Source organism: Neoarius graeffei, chromosome 26, assembly GCF_027579695.1.
Source record: "Neoarius graeffei isolate fNeoGra1 chromosome 26, fNeoGra1.pri, whole genome shotgun sequence".
Lineage (NCBI taxonomy): Eukaryota > Metazoa > Chordata > Actinopteri > Siluriformes > Ariidae > Neoarius > Neoarius graeffei.
In genome coordinates, this window is record NC_083594.1 from 34,071,954 (window position 1) to 34,093,827 (window position 21,874).

The following is a 21,874-nucleotide window of genomic DNA, read 5'->3' on the forward strand; positions in this document are numbered from 1 at the left end:
CGCTTCCTGTTTGCATCCCCCTTTCCCCTGCACTTATATCCATTAGTGCCTGCAATCTGACAATGGTATTACATGTAATTTGGTTACATGTAAACACTGTTCCTTCTGTTTTTGCCCACTTGCTCTTTTCATAGTCAGAAATTAACATGCACTTATTGTGGGTAGACTAAGCCATCATGACCCCATTGGGCTTTAAAGCAAAAGCTTGAGCAATATTTAATGCATTTTTAAAGTATTTTTCTGACATTCTGTGAAGGATTAATAGCACTGTCCTATTTATTGCATCCTGGTTTTGTAGCTACACACTAATTCCATCAGCTCAGGTCAGTATAAATGAGCAAATGCACACAAACTAGTTACTAAATGGAGAATCAGATAGCCGATACATCATTATGCACTGCACATTGCCTATGAAGTAAAGCCTAAATAAATAAATAAATAAATAAATAAAAATAGAAAACTAATAAAATCTGAAATAAAATACAACCCCGATTCCAAAAAAGTTGGCACAAAGTACAAATTGTAAATAAAAACAGAATGCAATGATGTGGAAGTTTCAAAATTCCATATTTTATTCAGAATAGAACATAGATGACATATCAAATGTTTAAACTGAGAAAATGTATCATTTAAAGAGAAAAATTAGGTGATTTTAAATTTCATGACAACACCACATCTCAAAAAAGTTGAGACAAGGCCATGTTTACCACTGTGAGACATCCCCTTTTCTCTTTACAACAGTCTGTAAACGTCTGGGGACTGAGGAGACAAGTTGCTCAAGTTTAGGGATAGGAATGTTAACCCATTCTTGTCTAATGTAGGATTCTAGTTGCTCAACTGTCTTAGGTCTTTTTTGTCATATCTTTCATTTTATGATGCGCCAAATGTTTTCTATGGGTGAAAGATCTGGACTGCAGGCTGGCCAGTTCAGTACCCGGACCCTTCTTCTATGCAGCCATGATGCTGTAATTGATGCAGTATGTGGTTTGGCATTGTCATGTTGGAAAATGCAAGGTCTTTCCTGAAAGAGACGTTGTCTGGATGGGAGCATACGGTATGTTGCTCTAGAACCTGGATATACCTTTCAGCATTGATGGTGTCTTTCCAGATGTGTAAGCTGCCCATGCCACACGCACTAATGCAACCCCATACCATCAGAGATGCAGGCTTCTGAACTGAGCGCTGATAACAACTTGGGTCATCCTTCTCCTCTTTAGTCCGAATGACACGGCGTCCCTGATTTCCATAAAGAACTTCAAATTTTGATTCGTCTGACCACAGAACAGTTTTCCACTTTGCCACAGTCCATTTTAAATGAGCCTTGGCCCAGAGAAGACGTCTGCGCTTCTGGATCATGTTTAGATACGGCTTCTTCTTTGAACTATAGAGTTTTAGCTGGCAACGGCGGATGGCACGGTGAATTGTTTTCACAGATAATGTTCTCTGGAAATATTCCTGAATCCATTTTGTGATTTTCAATACAGAAGCATGCCTGTATGTGATGCAGTGCCGTCTAAGGGCCCGAAGATCACGGACACCCAGTATGGTTTTCTGGCCTTGACCCTTGCTCACAGAGATTCTTCCAGATTCTCTGAATCTTTTGATGATATTATGCACTGTAGATGATGATATGTTCAAACTCTTTGCAATTTTACACTGTCAAACTCCTTTCTGATATTGCTCCACTATTTGTCGGCGCAGATTTAGGGGGATTGGTGATCCTTTTCCCATCTTTACTTCTGAGAGCCGCTGCCACTCCAAGATGCTCTTTTTATACCCAGTCATGTTAATGACCTATTGCCGATTGACCTAATGAGTTGCAATTTGGTCCTCCAGCTGTTCCTTTTTTGTACCTTTAACTTTTCCAGCCTCTTATTGCCCCTGTCCCAACTTTTTTGAGATGTGTTGCTGTCATGAAATTTCAAATGAGCCAATATTTGGCATGAAATTTCAAAATGTCTCACTTTTGACATTTGATATGTTGTCTATGTTCTATTCTGAATATAATATCAGTTTTTGAGATTTGTAAATTATTGCATTCTGTTTTTATTTACAATTTGTACTTTGTCCCAACTTTTTTGGAATCGGGGTTGTATACAAATTATATACTATGTACACTTACCACCCATTTTAATCGGAACACCTGTACATTGATGCAGTTATCCAATCAGCCAATCATGTAGCCGTCAGTAACAGTGCTGAAAACCTGAGTTCGGAGCAGCTTCCAAACATGGCCGCTCTGGACTACACTTCCCAAGCACCACAGTGCTCCTCATCACCAGAATTCTAACCTGAACACCTGTCTCTAATTTACTGGCAATCATCTTCCCTATCTAAGCTCAGCTCTTTCTTTTCATTCTGTCTTTGCAAAATATCGTTCTGTGTCCCCGTGCCTGAATTTACTGAGCTGTTTGACTATCTGCCTGACTTCCGATTATTGAACTCTGTTTACGTTTATTTCTGACTTCGTTCTTTCGCCTGATCTCTAATTTTCTGTTCGCTGATTGACTGACCCTTGCCCGTCCCTGACTATGTCTCTAGTTTCCTGATTTGGATTTGTTTACAGTTTGCAATGCATCCTCTCCCCTGCGTTTGCATCCGTAAGTGCCTGCAACCTGACAGTGGCAGACAGACTCCCTGAAACCAGATAGTTGAAGGCTGGAAAAAGACCGGGTGGTGTGTGTGTGTGTGTGTGTGTGTGTGTGTGTGTGTGTGTGTGTGTGTGTGTGTATTAGTTGTGCTTGAAAGTTTGTGAACCCTTTAGAATTTTCTATATTTCTGTATAAATATGACCTAAAACATCATCGGATTTTCACACAAGTCCTAAAAGTAGATAAAGAGAACCCAGTTAAACAAATGAGACAAAAATATTATACTTGGTCATTTATTGATTGAGGAAAATGATCCAATATTACATATCTGTGAGTGATAAAAGTATGTTAACCTTTAGGATTAGCAGTTAATTTGAAGGTGAAATTAGAGTCAGGTGTTTTCAATCAATGGGATGACAATCAGGTGTGAGTGGGCACCCTGTTTTATTTAAAGAAGAGGGATCTATCAAAGTCTGATTTTCACAACACATGTTTGTGGAAGTGTATCATGGCACGAAGAAAGGAGATTTCTGAGGACCTCAGAAAAAGCGTTGTTGATGCTCATCAGGCTGGAAAAGGTTACAAAACCATCTCTAAAGAGTTTGGACTCCACCAATCCACAGTCAGATAGATTGTGTACAAATGGAGGAAATTCAAAACCATTGTTACCCTCCCCAGGAGTGGTCAACCAACAAAGATCACTCCAAGAACAAGGCGTGTAATAGTCGGCGAGGTCACAAAGGACCCCAGGGTAACTTCTAAGCAACTGAAGGCTTCTCTCACATTGGCTAATGTTCATGAGTCGTGGCACACAGCAGTGCAGTGCATGATGGCGGTGTGCAGCGGCTTCTCTGGCTCTCGGTGGTAGCATTAAAGTTAGCACTACTACTGCCAGTAAAACGGCAATTAATTACAGCTTGGCAAAGCTAAAGGAGCTAAACAGCGGTCGCCATGCTCCTTTTTCTCCGGAGCTCAAAGCAATGCTCGATAGGCTTCGGATTTTACGAACAATGGCACGTAACGGCCGGCGGAGCTTGCTCGGAGTCAAAAGGAGGCAGTGTGCATGGAAGCAGAAGAGGGGCAAGTGGGCTGGCCTGCTAACCAGGCTAAGAGCTAATGCTAGCAGGCCAGCTATTCCATCGCTCTTTTTATCCAACTTCCAGGCTTTGGATAATAAAATGGACCTGCTACGACAGAGACTGTGCCAATGGGAGATGCAGAGCTGCAGTGTCTTTGTTCTGATGGAGACATGGCTTAATAACAACATGCCGGACTCCATCTTCGAGCTTAGCGGACAGCTACTATTCCACTCGGACAGAGACCAGCAGCTCTCCAGAAAAACAAGAGGAGGGGGACTCTGCATCTATGTCAACAAAGGTTGATGCATGAACTGTTCTGTGGTGGGCAGACATTGCTCTGAGGCTGTGAAACATTTAATAGTAAAATACCGTCCTCATTATCTGCTGCGGGAATTCACAGCAGTGTTCATCATGGCTGTTTAGGTCCCTCTGCGAGCTACCACTAAAGATGCTCTGCGGGAGCTGCACGACAGTATCAGTGTGCTTTAAAACAAACATCCACAAGTGTTGTATGTGGTGGCGGGGGATTTCAACCATGTGAATCTGCGGGACACTCTCCCCATGTTCCACCAGCATGTTAACATCACCACTCGGGGTGAAAACACTTTGGATAAAGTGTTTACCAACATATGAGGAGCGTACAGAGCAGCACCCCGCCCCCACCTCGGTGCCTCAGACTACATCTCCCTCCTGGGAGACAAAGACCATCTCCATGTGGCCTGAAGGTGCTGTGTCCATGCTTCAGGACTGCTTTGAGACCACAGACTGGCAGATGTTCAGGAGGCTGTGACATCAGCGAGCAGTGTGGACTTGGAGTACACGTCTTCTGTACTGCACTACATCAGGAAGTGTATGGGAGATGTGACCACCCCCAGGACCATCTTCATCCGGCCAAACCAGAAACCTTGGCTGAATGCAGAGGTGCACTCCTTGCTGAGAACCCGCGATGCCGTATTTAGGGATGGCAATGCAGCAGCACTCAGAGCAGCGAGAAATAACTTTTTTGGTGGGCATAAGGAGAGCAAAGTCCACATATCCTCTCAAGATCCATTGCCATTTCAACTCAAGTGACCCACAGAGCATGTGGAAGGGCATCAGGTGCATCACTGACTACAAGAAGAGTGAGGCACAGTGCCCTGAGGACCCAGCACTCCCCGACATCCTGAATGCCTTCTACACTCATTTTGAGGCCACCACTCCCTCCCAGCTCACCCCTTCCCCCAATGAGCCCCCACCCATCAGCATAACAGCAGCAGAGGTGAGAGAAACACTGCAGGGGGTCAATCCCCGAAAAGCCCCAGGCCCTCATGGGATCCCAGGCAGGATTCTGAAGGACTGTGCTCATCAGCTGTTTGAGGTTCTGACAGACATATTCAACATCTCACTGACTCAGACCAGAGTCCCATCATGCCTCAAGACAGCCATGATCACCCCTGTGCCGAAGACCTCCGTAGCGTCATGCCTCAATGACTGCTGCCCCGTTGCACTCACCCCTGTCACCATGAAGTGCTTTGAGAGGCTGGTGATGAGGCACTTGAAGCAGACCATTGACGTGGCAGAGGACTCACACCAGTGTGCTTACAAGCAGAACCAGTCCACAGCTGATGCTATCTCTGCTGTGACCCACCAGGCCCTCTCTCACCTGGAGTACAAGGACTCCTACATGAAGCTGCTGTTTCTGGACTTTAGTTCTGTGTTTAATATCATCATTCTGCAGAAACTGGTGACCAAGCTGGCAGCGCTGGGAACCTCCTCATCCCTGTGTAATTGGGTCCTGGATTTCCTGACCTGCAGGCCACAGTGTGTCAGGATTAACAACAACACTTCCTCCACCATCACCCTCAACACCGTCTCCCCGCCAGGGCTGTGTACTCAGCCCTCTGCTGTATATACACACTGATGACCTTCGACTGCAGGGCTCACTATGAGAACAATCTCATGGTGAAGTACACTGATGACACAGTAGTGGTTGGACTCCTCACCAGCGGGGACAAGTCGTTGTACAGGATGGAGGTGGAGGACCTGACAAGGTGGTGTGGGGACAACAACCTCATCCTCAACATCCAGAAGACCAAGGAGATGGTTGTGGATTTCCGCAGGACTGGCAAACCCCCACCCACCCACCCACGCACACACATTGATGGAGCAGCTGTGGAGATGGTTCCCTCCGTCAGGTACCTTGGAGTACACCTGACCAACACACTCACCTGGCACACCAACACCACGGCTGTCATAAAGAAAGCCCACTAGCGCCTCTACTTCCTGAGGAAACTGAAGAGGGCAGGACTGGGAGCTGATGTCCTCTGGTCCTTTTACAGCTGTGTGATGGAGAGGATCCTGACCTCCTGCCTCACGGTGTGGTATGCTGGCTGCACTGTGGCTGAGAAGGAGGCACTGCAGAGGGTGGTCAAGTCTGCACAGAGGACCATCGGGTGCAGCTTACCACCCCCATCAGTGACATCTACACCACCAGATGTAGAGAAAGAGTCACCTGCATCCTCCATGACCCCACCCACCCTGCACATGGACGTTTCACTCCCCTGCCCTCTGGAAGGAGGCTGCGCTGCATCCGGGCAAAAACATCTTAACTGAAAAACAGCTTCTACCCGGATGCAGTCAGGCTGTTGAACTGCTCCACCCCCCCATATACTGAACACTACGCACCTTACCAACGTGCCTTAATACTGTGAACTGTTGCTGCTCATGTTTTTGCTGCTGTACTTTCACACTGTTGCAATGAACACCTTTAAGCTTTTGCCACTGCAGTACATTGTGCAATACTTTACTGTCCTTTGAATTTTAATGTTATCCTAGATAGCTTTTGTTTTAGTTTATCCTATTTTATTCTATTTGTTATTTAACTATTTTTACTTATTTAGTTACTTTTTTTTTTTAATTAATTTAGTTACTTGTTCAAGCTGCACACACCAAAACCTGGATAACTGCATTTCGTTCTTATGTCACGTGGTTTGAATGACAATAAATCTGAGTCCACCATCAGGAGAACACTGACCAACAGTGGTGTGCATGGCAGGGTTGCAAGGAGAAAGCCACTGCTCTCTAAAAAGAACATTGCTGCTCGTCTGCAGTTTTCTAAAGATCACATGGACAAGCCAGAAGGCTATTGGGAAAATGTTTTGTGACCAAAATAGAACTTTTATGAGACCAAAATAGAACTTTTTTGGTTTAAATGAGAAGCGTTATGTTTGGAGAAATGAAAACACTGTATTCCAGCATAAAAACGTTATCCCATCTGTGAAACATGGTGGTGGTAGTATAATGGTTTGGGCCTGTTTTACTGCATCTGAGCCAGGACGGCTTGCCATTATTGATGGAACAATGAATTCTGAATTATACCAATGAATTTTAAAGGAAAATGTCAGGACATCTGTCCATGAACTGAATTTCAAGAGAAGGTGGGTCTTGTAGCAAGACAACGACCCTAAGCACACAAGTCGTTCTACCAAAGAATGGTTAAAGAAGAATAAAGTTAATGTTTTGAAATGGCCAAGTCCAAGTCCTGACCTTAATCCGATCGAAATGTTGTGGAAGGACCTGAAGCGAGCAGTTCATGTGAGGAAACCCACCAACATCCAGAGTTGAAGCTGTTCTGTATGGAGGAATGGGCTAAAATTCCTCCAAGCCAGTGTGCAGGACTGATCAACAGTTACTGGAAATGTTTAGTTGCAGTTATTGCTGCACAAGGGGGTCACACCAGATATTGAAAGCAAAGGTTCACATACTTTTGCCACTCACCAATATGTAATATTGGATCATTTTCCTCAATAAATAAATGACCAAGTATGATATTGTTGTCTCACTTGTTTAACTGGGTTTTCTTTATCTACTTTTAGGACTTGTGTGAAAATCTGATGATGTTTTACAGGTAGGTCATATTTATGCAGAAATATAGAAAATTCTAAAGGGCTCACAAACTTTCAAGCACCACTGTGTGTGTGTGTGTGTGTGTGTGTGTGTGTATATATATATATATATATATATATACAACCCTGATTCCAAAAAAGTTGGGACAAAGTACAAATTGTAAATAAAAACGGAATGCAATGATGTGGAAGTTTCAAAATTCCATATTTTATTCAGAATAGAACATAGACATATCAAATGTTTAAACTGAGAAAATGTATCATTTAAAGAGAAAAATTAGGTGATTTTAAATTTCATGACAACAACACATCTCAAAAAAGTTGGGACAAGGCCATGTTTACCACTGTGAGACATCCCCTTTTCTCTTTACAACAGTCTGTAAATGTCTGGGGACTGAGGAGACAAGTTGCTCAAGTTTAGGGATAGGAATGTTAACCCATTCTTGTCTAATGTAGGATTCTAGTTGCTCAACTGTCTTAGGTCTTTTTTTGTCGTATCTTCCATTTTATGATGCGCCAAATGTTTTCTATGGGTGAAAGATCTGGACTGCAGGCTGGCCAGTTCAGTACCCGGACCCTTCTTCTACGCAGCCATGATGCTGTAATTGATGCAGTATGTGGTTTGGCATTGTCATGTTGGAAAATGCAAGGCCTTCCCTGAAAGAGACGTCGTCTGGACGGGAGCATATGTTGCTCTAGAACCTGGATATACCTTTCAGCATTGATGGTGTTTTTCCAGATGTGTAAACTGCCCATGCCACACGCACACTGTAAAATATAATAAGTTGACTTTACTTAAAAAAAATATGCAAAGTCGTTGCCTCAAAAAAAGTCATTTATGTTGATTTAGATAAATTAGATTGGGTTAACTTATTTTTTGTGAGTTTGCAGTACTCAAATTAACTTAGATTAGTTTGATTACATTAACTTATTTATTTTGAGTTTGCAGTACTCACATAAACTTATATTAATTTGATTACATTAACTTATTTATTGTGAGTTTGCAGTACTCATCTTATATAATGTTGATTACATTAACTTATTTATTTTAAGTTTACAGTACTCAAATCAATGGAATTCATGAATATTAAGTTAAATTTATGAAAAAAGATATCTGAAAGCCATTGATTTGAGTACTGTAAACTTAAAATAAATAAGTTAATGTAATCAAAATTATATAAGATGAGTACTACAAACTCACAATAAATAAGTTAATGTAATCAAATTAATATAAGTTTATGTGAGTACTGCAAACTCAAAATAAATAAGTTAATGTAATCAAACTAATCTAAGTTAATTTAAGTACTGCAAACTCACAAAAAATAAGTTAACCCAATCTAATTTATCTAAATCAACATAAATGACTTTTTTTGAGGCAACGACTTTGCATATTTTTTTTAAGTAAAGTCAACTTATTATATTTTACAGTGCACTAATGCAACCCCATACCATCAGAGATGCAGGCTTCTGAACTGAGCACTGATAACAACTTGGGTCGTCCTTCTCCTCTTTAGTCCGAATGACACGGCGTCCCTGATTTCCATAAAGAACTTCAAATTTTGATTCGTCTGACCACAGAACAGTTTTCCACTTTGCCACAGTCCATTTTAAATGAGCCTTAGCCCAGAGAAGAAGTCTGTGCTTCTGGATCATGTTTAGATACGGCTTCTTCTTTGAACTATAGAGTTTTAGCTGGCAACGGCGGATGGCACGGTGAATTGTGTTCACAGATAATGTTCTCTGGAAATATTCCTGAGCCCATTTTGTGATTTCCAATACAGAAGCATGCCTGTATGTGATGCAGTGCCGTCTAAGGGCCCGAAGATCACGGGCACCCAGTATGGTTTTCCGGCCTTGACCCTTACGCACAGAGATTCTTCCAGATTCTCTGAATCTTTTGATGATATTATGCACTGTAGATGATGATATGTTCAAACTCTTTGCAGTTTTACACTGTCGAACTCCTTTCTGATATTTCTCCACTATTTGTCAGTGCAGAATTAGGGGGATTGGTGATCCTCTTCCCATCTTTACTTCTGAGAGCTGCTGCCACTTCAAGATGCTCTTTTTATACCCAGTCATGTTAATGACCTATTGCCAATTGACCTAATGAGTTGCAATTTGGTCCTCCAGCTGTTCCTTTTTTGTACCTTTAACTTTTCCAGCCTCTTATTGCCCCGTCCCAACTTTTTTGAGATGTGTTGCTGTCATGAAATTTCAAATGAGCCAATATTTGGCATGAAATTTCAAAATATCTCACTTTCGACATTTGATATGTTGTCTATGTTCTATTGTGAATACAATATCAGTTTTTGAGATTTGTAAATTATTGCATTCCGTTTTTATTTACAATTTGTACTTTGTCCCAACTTTTTTGGAATCGGGGTTATATGTATATATATATATCTGTAGCTGCTTATCCTGTTCTACAGGGTCGGTAGGCAAGCTGGAGCCTATCCCAGCTAACTATGGGTGAGAGGCAGGGTACACCCTGGACAAGTTGCCAGGTTATCACAGGGCTGACACAGAGACAAAGAACCATTCACACTCACGGTCAATTTAGAGCCACCAATTCACCTAACCTGCATGTCTTTGGACTGTGGGGGAAACCAGCACACATCCATGCACACAATATGCAAACTGCACACTCGCCAGCCGCTGGGCTCGAACCCAGGACTTTCTTGCTTTTTATATATATGTATATATAAAATAATCTTCCGCTGTCCTGTTTTAATGAGTCTGTGATGATGATCGCCTCAGATTCTCATTTATGGCTGACAGGAGTGGAACCTGATGTGGTCTTCTACTGTTGTAGAAGTCCACTTGTCCACCTAAAAGTTCAATGTTTTGTGCATGCCGAGATGCTTTTCTGCTCACCACGGTTGTAGAGTCATTATATGAGTTACTTTATACTTCCTGGCAGCTCAAATCAATCTGGGCATTTTCCTCTGACCTCTGTCATCAACAATGCATGTCCACCCACTTAACCGTAACTTACTGTGTTTTTTGTTTTCTACACCATTGTGTAAAATCTAGAGATTACTGTATGTGAAAATCCCAGGAGATCAGTAGTTTCTGAAATACTCAAACCAGCCCATCTGCCACCAGCAACTGCAGTTAAAGTCACAGAGATCAGATTTTGTCTGATGTTAGATTTGAACATTAACTGAAGCTCTTGAACTGTATTTGCATGATTTTATGCACTGCACTGCTGCCACATGATTGGCTGATTGGATTACTGCATAAATGGTCAGGTGTACAGGACTCTGTGCAGGACACTTCAAACAAAATCTTCCACTCTGACTTTGGCAAACCCTGTCTTCACTTGTGCACAGGGGCATGATCATACTGGAACAGGTTTGTGCCCCTCAGTTCCAGTGAACAGAAATTGTAATGCTATAGAACACAAAGACATTTTATACAACTACATGCAATACATAGAATTTCTGGCAACAGTTGGGGGAAGACTCATTCCAGTTTGATTCCAAAAAGTTTGAACTATTCAGCAAAGCATCTGTGAATGAAGGAACATGTGGATTTGTTTTACCATATTGAATGTGTTTGCACTGGCTATACTTTGAATTTGAAAAGACTCCATGCTAAAACAGACTGTATTCATTTTGAGCATTGGGGATAATGAAAGCATTGTTTATAGATGGAAATATTTCACTGAACCTTGGTACTACATGTATAAGGAATAGTGTAGAGTAATATGTGGTGGAGTGCTTTATTTTCTAATGAAACTTGGCATTTGAGTACAACATGCTTGAGTGAATTACTGCATAACTGAGATACGTGATACCTGTGCACTATACTCACTCTTTCACTTATTTTACAGATCCTCAATATACTGTTTTCTCCCATGAGTCAAGCTGTAGAGCAAAACACTGCTCTTTTGGTCATAATAACAAATCTGTTGTTCATGATGAAAACATTGGCCTGTCTGCTCTTTGAACCTTCCTCAATCCCAGCTGAATGATGCCATCTTAATGGGCTGTTGATCACAAGATCCTCTTTTTTCCATTCTACTCTGTTCCCTCAACCAGACCAGGGAGAAAATTGTGTACGTTCTGTGACTCTGTGGTGTGTTTCTTTTGAATAGGAGTGTTGCAGCTGCTGTGCACTTGGTTTGCATCTTCGACGTGAGGGAAAGGGCTGTAATGCACATCAACACCTTAGCTACCCTTGTGGACACATATTCCTCACCTGTTGTGAGGAAGAAGAGGACAGGCATAGCACACCTGTATTAAAGAGAAAGGAGAGACCTAGACCTACCGCCCTACCTAAAAAAGGTGCCAAAACAAAGACATACACACACAAATTCCTACTGTAATTAATGGTTGTCGATTTTCCAACCTTTATTACTTACTAACTTTTTTTGTATAAAGGTTTTGTGAGTCATAAATTGATCATAAGCACATTTTCCCATTTGTTTTCACCCAATTGCTATTGTGTGGCCAGAGCTGAACACTCTGACCCCAAAGTGGGTCGAGCTGTACAATAGAATATGGTGACATTCAAAATCTGTGGGTGCAATGGTATTTTCAAACCTATTCAAATCCAAACCAATTGACTTTTATTTATATAACACTTTTTAAAAACACAGCTTTACAGAAAACTAGATGGAGGTTTTGATCTATAATGAGCAAGTCATAGGCAATAGTGGGAAGGAAAAACATGAGAAACCTTGACTCAAAAGAGAACATCCCCATAGATGGACACTTACAGTAATGTTTTTATGGCTGAGGACTACAGTTAACTTGCTAACTTTAGGACTGCAGTTGTCATGAACAGTTTTGCACTCAAGTTTCCATCAATGAAGAGTTATAACATCAACAAAACAGACTTCATGTTAAAAATGTTATAATCACATTGTCTGTTATCACCCAAATGAGAATGGGTTCCCTTTTGAGTCTGGTTCATCTCGAGGTTTCTTCCTCATGTTGTTTGAGAGAGTTTTTCCTTCCCACTGTCGCCACAGGCTTGCTCATTGGGGATAGATTAGGGATAAAATTAGCTCATGTTTAAAGTTGTTAAAATTCTGTAAAGCTGCTTTACGACAATGTCTATTGTTAAAAGTGCTATAAAAATAAACTTTAAATAAACTTGAACATTGGATAGTTGGATTTTATAACTGAACTCCTCTACAACTATATACTATAAAGTTGAATAGTACTGAGTATTTTGTTGAGCATGCTCTGTTGTGTATAGTAAGCCTTGGATGAGCCTAGGACAGTCTTTATGATTACAGTTGCATTTCTTAGCTACAAATCTACAGCATCCAGGAGTGATTATCCATTAAAGCATGGTCACAACATAAATTTAACTCAATATTAGCACAGATGAAATGGAAAAATGGCATTTTCGTGAATTGTTTCTTGCAACTGAGCACATTTTGATATAAATAGGCTACTTGTTGCTCAATAAAATGTATATTTCACTTGTGTTTATATAACATTATGGGTTTGGCCTCTCTGTTGTCCTCAAATAAATAAAAAAAAATTGCTCTGTATTTTGGGAATATGGTGCTGAGTAATGTGTATCAGTTGCTTTATGGCGCACTGTGGATAATAATATATTGAAGTCCAGAATTCACAGTATTCAGATTTAAATGGAATGTGAGGAATTAATTTGATTGGATATTTTAGTCGATTCGTAACCCCCTGAACCTTTTTGCTGCTTTTATGCAAAAAGTAGCCAAAAGAAATTATGCTGCTTTTTACCAGTGTACTGGTTGTGCCAGTGATCACAAAAATTCATAATGTTGACAGATATATTTGGGGTGTTTCACAGTCAGGGTACACAAGATTGTGTCACTAACATCAAAAAATCAAGTAATTTTTTTTTTTTTTTTGCATAGTTTGTGAACTAAATGAGGCCCTTGACTGTGCCATTTAAGTTCCCAGTGTTTTAGACCTGTGGGTTAAATAAGTAAAGTTGTATCTTAGTTTACATAGTATACTGAGAACTTGGATTTCTGAAGAGGACAATTTTTGACAGACAAACATGTTCTTTGTCGGTAACAATTGTAGCTCATTTTAAGAAGCTAAGTGTAGATATAACCTTATGTGCCAGTACTTATATGGACCTGGATTTTCAAAGTCATAAGCTACTTGTCTAAGAACTGTTTTTTTTTTTTTGTTTGTTTGTTTTATTTTAATAAGGACGACATTACCAGAGAGGACATTTTTGATAGACAAATTACCTTATTAAATATATCCTTGTTATCTTATCAGTTACCCATTTGTGGTCAACTTTGTTGGCAATAATTCTTCAAGTATGAAATGAGGCTACAACTAAACTATTCAGGGGCTGTAAGATAGCTTAATATTAGGATTGGCAACCTCTTCAAATGAGACCAAATAAGGTTGAAGCATAAAAAATTTGTCAGAAATGGGGTTACTTAATAGTATGTCAGGCTGACATGTGCATGTATTCAAACGAATGGCTAATTTGCAGGTGGGATAATATTAGTTCTTCATGCAGAGCTAATCCCCACTTCACAAGTACTTATTGTACTCCAGTAATACTTGATCCATTCCATATAATCCACTTTGGTACCCTGACTGTGAAACAGCCCATTTGTGCCACACTTACACTATGATCTTGTGCTATATTTATGTACTTGTATTATGATATTCATAGGGACCATAGTTTAACAAGTAAGACCACTTGTTGTTTATTTTATATTTTGAATGGTTCTGAGGTTTAGGTGGTGTTTACATTAGACCGTATCCGTCTCGTTTTCGTCGCGGATGCACTGTCCGTTCATATTAAAATGCCGGGAAATGACTCCACAGGCGGAACAACTTGAATCCGCCAGGGCCCACGTATTCAACCCAGTTCGTATCTGATCCGGTGCTGTGTAAACATTGAGATACGAGGAAACGCAGTGCTGAGCTCTAGCTGACGTCGTCATTGGACAACGTCACTGTGACATCCACCTTCCTGATTCGCTGACGTTGTTCATGCCACGGTGGTTATGTGACGCGACTGCTGAAAAACGGCGCGGACTTCACTTCCTGCTATTGTTTCCGGCTTGTATCACCTTTTTGTTTTTCATTAAAGAGTATAAAAGTATGAATATAATGCTTTGCTTTGTCATTCTTAATGTTGTTCATGGTAAGATGCAAATACTGCCCATTGTGTAGTTATGATTGTCTTTAGGCTTGCCATCCTTCCACTTGCAAGTGGTGAGTGACTTGCGCATGCCCGATATGCACTGGGATCACACACACACAGCAGCTCAGTCCCGAATCACTGCTCGTGCGCTTCACTCGTGCGCTCTGTGAGCTGCGCAGGGCCGGAGTGCGCACCCTCCAGAGGGCACTCGCTGTTCAGGGCGGAGTGATTTGGAGCGCATCCGCTGAGGAGGAAGCGCTGAGCCGCACTGACACATTTCAACTTATGTGCCGTCTAATTAGTCATGTGATTAGCGTATCCGTGTATTGGCATTGCTGTGTGCACGCGAATCGTGTATTGGCGTTGCTGTGTGCACGCGAATCGTTTTAAAAACGTTAATCTGATGATCCGCTGATACGGTCTAATGTAAACACCACCTTAGAGTTCAGACCCATGTCACTGTAGTGGTGAAGGAGCAGAGCTCTGATAGACAACAGAAAGACAACGCTAAGCTGATCCGTCAGTTGTCACGTTACCATTCAGAATAGCTTATGAATCTGCCAGTGAGCTGAGCAGAATCTGTGGCAGATGGCCGAGCAGCCTGCACCAGCAAAGTTTCTCCCTGCAGTCAATTCATTCCAGTGACATTTTGTCAGGAAATATGTACACGAACACATCATATTACATTTTTTTTAAACCACTGAGATTTGCCAAACATTCTATACAGAGCCTCTGTAATCTGAAACTGTAGTCAGTTTGTTTAAGTGGGGCAGTTGTGAAATACACTTGAGTAATGGATTCTGTCTTCTGTCAAGTGGTGACTAAGGAGTTTTATTTTGACTGACTCCTATCCCAGGTGCCATATTCCTCTGACCCTATCTTTCAAGTTTTAAGATCAAGTTACACAGTGTGACTGTTCTGGCTGACTGAATGTCAGTCTGCACTGCATGATCATGTGGCTTGATGCTTGAGCACAGGTCTGACCCACTTATGCATCCATCTCAAACAACTGTCAGTCTGCCAGTAGCCTTGGAGCTACAAAGAAAACCCAGACCTGACCTCTCTATATTCCTTATACAGCACATTCTTCTGTGCTTTTTCAGCTTTTCTCCTTGCAAAACCCCCAGCTAGTATCCTGAAGCTTACTTTTCTTCTGTATCTGAGCTTAACACTCATGTAATGTTCACTACTTGCAAGGAAAGTCCCACTGGTGAAGGCCTTTTGAATTTTATTGCAACATAAGTGAACACATAAAGAATAGTCATGATGGGGCGTGCTGTTTTTGCAACATGATAAATGATGGGATAGTGTGATGCAGCCTTGTGTAAAGCGGAGTTACTGTTACCACCCCAAAGTTCATAATTATAACAAACACATCCTGAAGTGTTTTATTCCACTAGTCAGACATTTTAACAGTCATTCCATCACCACCCTCTATTTTTTCATTCTCTTGAAGTTAATAAGACAGAAAATGCAGCTTGTCGAACAGAAAATGCAAAGTTCTCTGACCTAAAAACTTTCTGGTAGTGTAAATTTACTTTCTATGCACAGTTAGAAAATGTTGACACTGGAGACTCCTTCCATCCATTATCCATAACTGCTTATCCTGTGCAGGGTCACGGGCAAGCTGGAGCCTATCCCATGGGCGAGAGGCAGGGTACACCCGGGACAAGTTGCCAGGTCATTGCAGGGCTGACACATAGAGAGAAACAACCATTCACACCTACAGTCAATTTAGAGCCACCAATTAGCCTAACCTGCATGTCTTTGGACTGTGGGGGAAACCAGAGCACCCAGAGGAAACCCATGCAGACACAGGGAGAACATGCAAACTCCACACAGAAAGGCCCCTGCTAGCCACTGGGCTCAAACCCAGAACCTTCTTGCTGTGAGGCAACAGTGCTAACCACTACACCACTGTGCCACCTGAGACTCCCTCCCTAAATGTTAAATCAATCTTTCCTTACAGAAAGCTTCACTTTTAGAGGTTTTTGTTTGTTAAATAACAATGGAAATACAATGGAAACAATTACGAATTAGAACAAGTACATTAATATTAACCTGTTTTAAATTACAGCCAGCAGTACTGTCACAGCTGTTGTTATAGAACATACCCTTCTGTGTTATAGAATCACCTTCTGATTAATCAGATTTGAGTTTTCAACAAACCATAGAAATTGCTGAGCACACTAAACAGAGCCTCTGTACTCTGGTCAGTTTATTTAGCTGGGGCATTTGTGATATACACTTTAGTAATGAATTCTGTCACTGCATTAGAATGTTTTTGCTTCTGTCTCTATTGAACTAAAATCCTGATGATGGCCTGCTAAAAATGTTTATTAACCTGGAAGGCAAACTGCAAAGGTGCCTTTCTCCATAATTTCCCAATAATAGGAGTGTAGCGCAATCTTATACTCTGCAAGCATGTATGCTATCCTTAAGGGGTTAAGTGCTAGAAAAACAGATGAGAGGTAATTATATCCTTGAGGGATGCCTTCTCATCCCCACTGCCTTCTCACACCAGGCAAACCGTGATTAATTATAGCGGAAACATTTAATCTCTCACCATGGCGCATTTACATTCAGGTAATGACTGTGAGGAATATTTACTTTAAACTACTATGCCATGCAACATGAGCCCACACTTGTTTATTATGCTCAGGCAAGTACTAATGGAGTGAGGTAGAGCTTTGCCAGACTCATGTGCAGTGTCAGCTGGGTGTTCTTTAGCTCCAACTATGTTTCCATTAGCGTTGAGGTGATATATATGCATAGCAGATCCACCATGATTGGCAGGAACTGAGGGGAGAGGTGTGTCGTTGACAGCTGTTGGAGGTGTGGCTGCAGATGTTGAGTGGCAAGGTTGAGCTTAATCAGTGTCTGGCATATAAAGCACCTTAATTAGCACATGCCAGTTCTGTCTGATGCCTGGCAGTGTGTCCTTCAGAAAATGGGGTTTGTGCTCATTAATCTGGTTAGTTTAAAGCTAATGTGTCAGGCAAGAGGCCAGTGGATACACACAAGTCAATCATAAATGTATATGCCTGCATACAAGGCTGTTTTTATGCTTTGTGTTTATTTACAGCAGTGCTCAATCACTTCTGTTTGACATCTTATTATACCTTAATATCTAATATATTCTGCACAGAGCCCTGCAATAACCTGGCGACTTGTCCAGGGTGTACCCCGCCTCTCGCCCATAATCAGCTGGGATAGACTGCAGCTTGCTTGCAACCCTGTAGAACAGGATAAGCGGCTACATGTAATGGATGGATGGATGGATATTCTGCATAGACATACAGTCCCCTCTGAAAGAATTGGAAAGTCAAGGCCAATACTTTTTTTCTTGCTACACACTGAAGACATTTGGGGTTGAGATCAAAAGATAGATGACAATAGTTCAGAATTTCACCTTTCATTTCTAGATCTAGATGTATTAAACATCTTGCCACCTTTTTTTTGAACCCACCCATTTTTCAGTTGATCAAAAAGTATTGGGACACATGACTGGCGGGTTTCTTGTTGCCCAGATGTGCCCTGTTAAAGTCACTGTTTAAATAATCAGCTCTGAATGTCTGCTCTTAGTTTGAGCCCTGGGCTTCACCTGCATTTATGGTTAACTATCATTAAGACCAGGGAGCTACCTATGGCAGAAAAACAAGCCATTTTGAAGCTGAGCACAAGCATTTGGCATAGCTAATACAACAATTTGGAATGTCCTGAAAAAAGAAAGAAATCATTGATGTACTAAGACATCAGACATCAAACAGGGTATCCAACAAAAACAACAGCAGTCGATGACAAACATTTTCAGAGCTGTGAAGAAAAGCCCAAAAACAACAGTCCGTGACATCACACATAACCTCTAGAGGATATGGGTGAAGGTAAAACAATCTATCATTCAAAGAAGACTTCGAGAGCAGAAGTATAGAGGCAGCACAACAAGAAGCAAACCACTCATCAGCAGTAAGAACTGGAAGGCCAGATTGGAATTCAGGATGGAACCAAGATTAACCTCAACTAAAGTGATTGAAAGGCCAAACTGTGGAGAAAGAAAGAATCTAATCATGATCCAAAACATATGAGCTCATCGGTCAAGCACAGCGGAGGTAGTGTCACTGCTTAGGCTTGCATGGCTGCTTCTGGAATGGACTCACTAATCTTTATTGATGATGTAACTCATGATGTTAGCAGCAGAATGAATTCAGAAGTCTACAGAAACAGTCTGTCTGCCAATTTACAGAGAAATGCATCCAGTCTAATTGAACTTCATCATGCAGCAAGACAATGAGCCAAAACACACACCAACATAACTAAGGACTTCATCAGGGGAAATAAGTGAAAGGTTTTAGACTGGCCAAATCAATCACCAGACCTTACCCAACTGAGCAGCATTTCACCTCCTGAAGAGGAGACGGAAAAGAGAAACCAACCCCCCATCCCCCTCCAAAATGAACTCAAGCTTGATGCAGCTTTTTTGCAACTAAATTATATTCAACCAAATATAAATTATTTATTTTAACTTATCATGACTTTTATTTATTTTAAATTACTTTAAGAATATCTATTTCTATAATTTTGCTCATAAAAAAATAGGTCAGTCTGCCACCAAAGGTGTAAAAGTAAGTTAAAGATAAAAGTAAGTTTTTTATCCCCTGCTGGCCGAAAGGCCTGAAGGAGGATTATGTCGTGGCGATGTCTGCCTGTCTGTCCGTTCATCCAGCACGGATGCATATTGTAATTTTGTTAAATTCAGTCACATTTTACCAGAGTTACAGCCCTTGTTTAACAAGATTATAATTTGACAATTTCATGAGAGTGTGTTTTCCTTCGGAAATCAATTCCTCTCACAATTTTTGGAGGAATTTCATGAAACTTGACACAGCCCTTGATTAACAAAATTATAATTTTACAATTTAATGAGAGTGTTTTCCTTCTGAAATCAACTCCTCTCACAATTTCTGGAGGAATTTCATGAAACTTAGCAAAAGGCATTGTTATATGTCGATAGCACGCATATTCTTATTTTGTTCAATTCGGTTGCATTTTACCAGAGTTGTAACCCTTGATTAACAACCTTGTACTTTCACAGTTTCATGAAGGTGTGCTTGCCTTCTGACATCAACTCCTCTCACAATTTTTGGACAAATTTCTCAAAGCTTGGCAAAAGGCTTTGTTATATGACAGTAATACGAAATTAAATCGCAATATGCGTTTGTGAAAATTTTAGCAGAGTTTGACCCTTGATTAAATAACTTGTACTTTGATAATTTCATGAGGGTGTACGTTCTTCTGAAATTAACTTCTCTCACAATTTGTGGAGGAATTTCAACAAACTTGGCAAAAGGCTTTGTTATATGACAGTTATACACATATTGAAATTTTGTTTAATTTGGGTACATTTTACCAGAGTTATGCCCTTGATTATTAACAAACTTTGGTGATTTCATCAAGGTGTGCTTGCTTTCTGAAATCAACTTCCCTCACAATTTTTTGAAAAGCCCAAAGAGGGATTATGTTGTGGCAATGTCTGTCTGTCTGTCCATCCTGGGAAGGGTACTCACCTTCTGAAATCAATTCCTCTCACAATTTTTGGAGGAATTTCACGAAACTTGACAGGATTTTTTGTTATATGTCGGTAATATGCATATTGCAGTTTCGTTCAATTCAGTTGCATTTTACCTGAGTTATGGCATAGTTGCCAGCGGGGGATATTGTGTTCTCAGAGCACTCTTGTTAAAATATTTTGATGTAAATATCAGGAAATAAAAACTGAAATTTTGGATCTCTCATTGCATATTCATCTTTTGATCTCAAACCAAAATGTCTTCAGTGTATAACAAATGCCAAAAGCTGGCCTTGCCATTCCAATACTGAAAAACCTGTCCATGGTTTAGCGACCCTAGTTTTCTAAACATCAATCAGCAAAACATTTGTAGCAGAGTATCTGTTGCATTTTATTCAATCACATACAATTATATAAACTGTTATTTATAGTATTGAACTAATCACAGTTGAACATTGAAAGGAGAAAGTTGTCATTATTAAAAAAAAAAGTATGTTATTTCCAGAAAATGTATTCTTCCTCATTTCCAACCATGTAGTTGTGTATCAGTCTGTGTCACTATACCAGTATGGGAAGGTGAATGCTAGGGCTTGCTAATTTTGAAATACTGATTGTACTCTAACAGTGTAGTAGCTAGATTAATGGTGGCTAGCTGAATAACACAAGCTAGCATAATCACATAATTAGTCTCCTAATAACTATCTATTAATCACATGGCTTCTGCTGGAGATGTAACATTACATAAAATAATGAACTTTAGATAATAAATCTTTAGCTTATATCACAATTCTCTTATACAGTACATATACGTGTGTGTGTTTAAAAATACAAACAGCTGTTGTGCATGTCTAATGCTATTTTGACACAAGTTCAAATAGACACTAGGTAAAAATTGACTTGACTTGGAAGTGAGAGTTGTATGAATATTTATCTTTCTCCCCTCAGTGGCTGACAGACCATTCTCTAAGCAGTCTCTGTCCATCATGGGGTCTGAGCATACATCTAACTCTGTGGAGAACTTGGAGGATATAGATGAGTGTGAGAGATTTGAGGGACAACGCTGTCTTCACGTCTGCATCAACACTTTGGGATCCTACAAGTGTGAATGCCACCCTGGATATACACTGATGCAGGATGGACACACTTGTTCACTCGGTATGTGAATGTTCTCATCATGGATTGTCAGAAATTGGGTTTAAAAATTTTGAAAATTTTTATCCAGGTCACTGACTAGTTATTCAGGGTTTTAAAGCAATTGTCAGCACCAGGATTTTGTATTAAAAGCAGATATATTCTAAAACGTTTTTGTGTTTGACTAATTTGAACTTGACAATTAGAAAACTAGAAGGGCACTCGGCAGAATGTGTACCTCCACCAAGCCACATATTATCAACATCAAAATCAAATCACTTGAACTTAGGGTAATACTAAAGCCATACACCAAATTTCATCAAAACCTATTCAAGACTTTTTGAGTTACGTTAGGAAAAGGCAAAAAGAAAAAAGAAAAAATCCTCTATCTGTGTACAGGCCTAGAAATTCATATATTTTTTCACCAGCCAGCCAGACTAGTTACCTTCCAAAACTACCCAAACAGAAAATCAACTAGCCAAAATTTGTTCATGTATGAAT

At 40.5% G+C, this 21,874-nt stretch overlaps 1 protein-coding gene across 5 annotated transcripts in view; it reads left to right on the forward strand.

The window, feature by feature from the left end:
- Nucleotides 1–21,874, forward strand: part of fbln2 (fibulin 2) — a 306,873-nt gene that overhangs the window by 101,312 nt on the left and 183,687 nt on the right. For all 5 annotated transcript variants that reach the window (XM_060910813.1, XM_060910809.1, XM_060910812.1 and 2 more), the window contains exons 5-6: nt 11,657–11,846; nt 21,188–21,397. In XM_060910813.1, the coding sequence (XP_060766796.1) occupies nt 11,657–11,846; nt 21,188–21,397 (400 nt within the window). The remainder of the gene's footprint in view (nt 1–11,656; nt 11,847–21,187; nt 21,398–21,874) is intronic.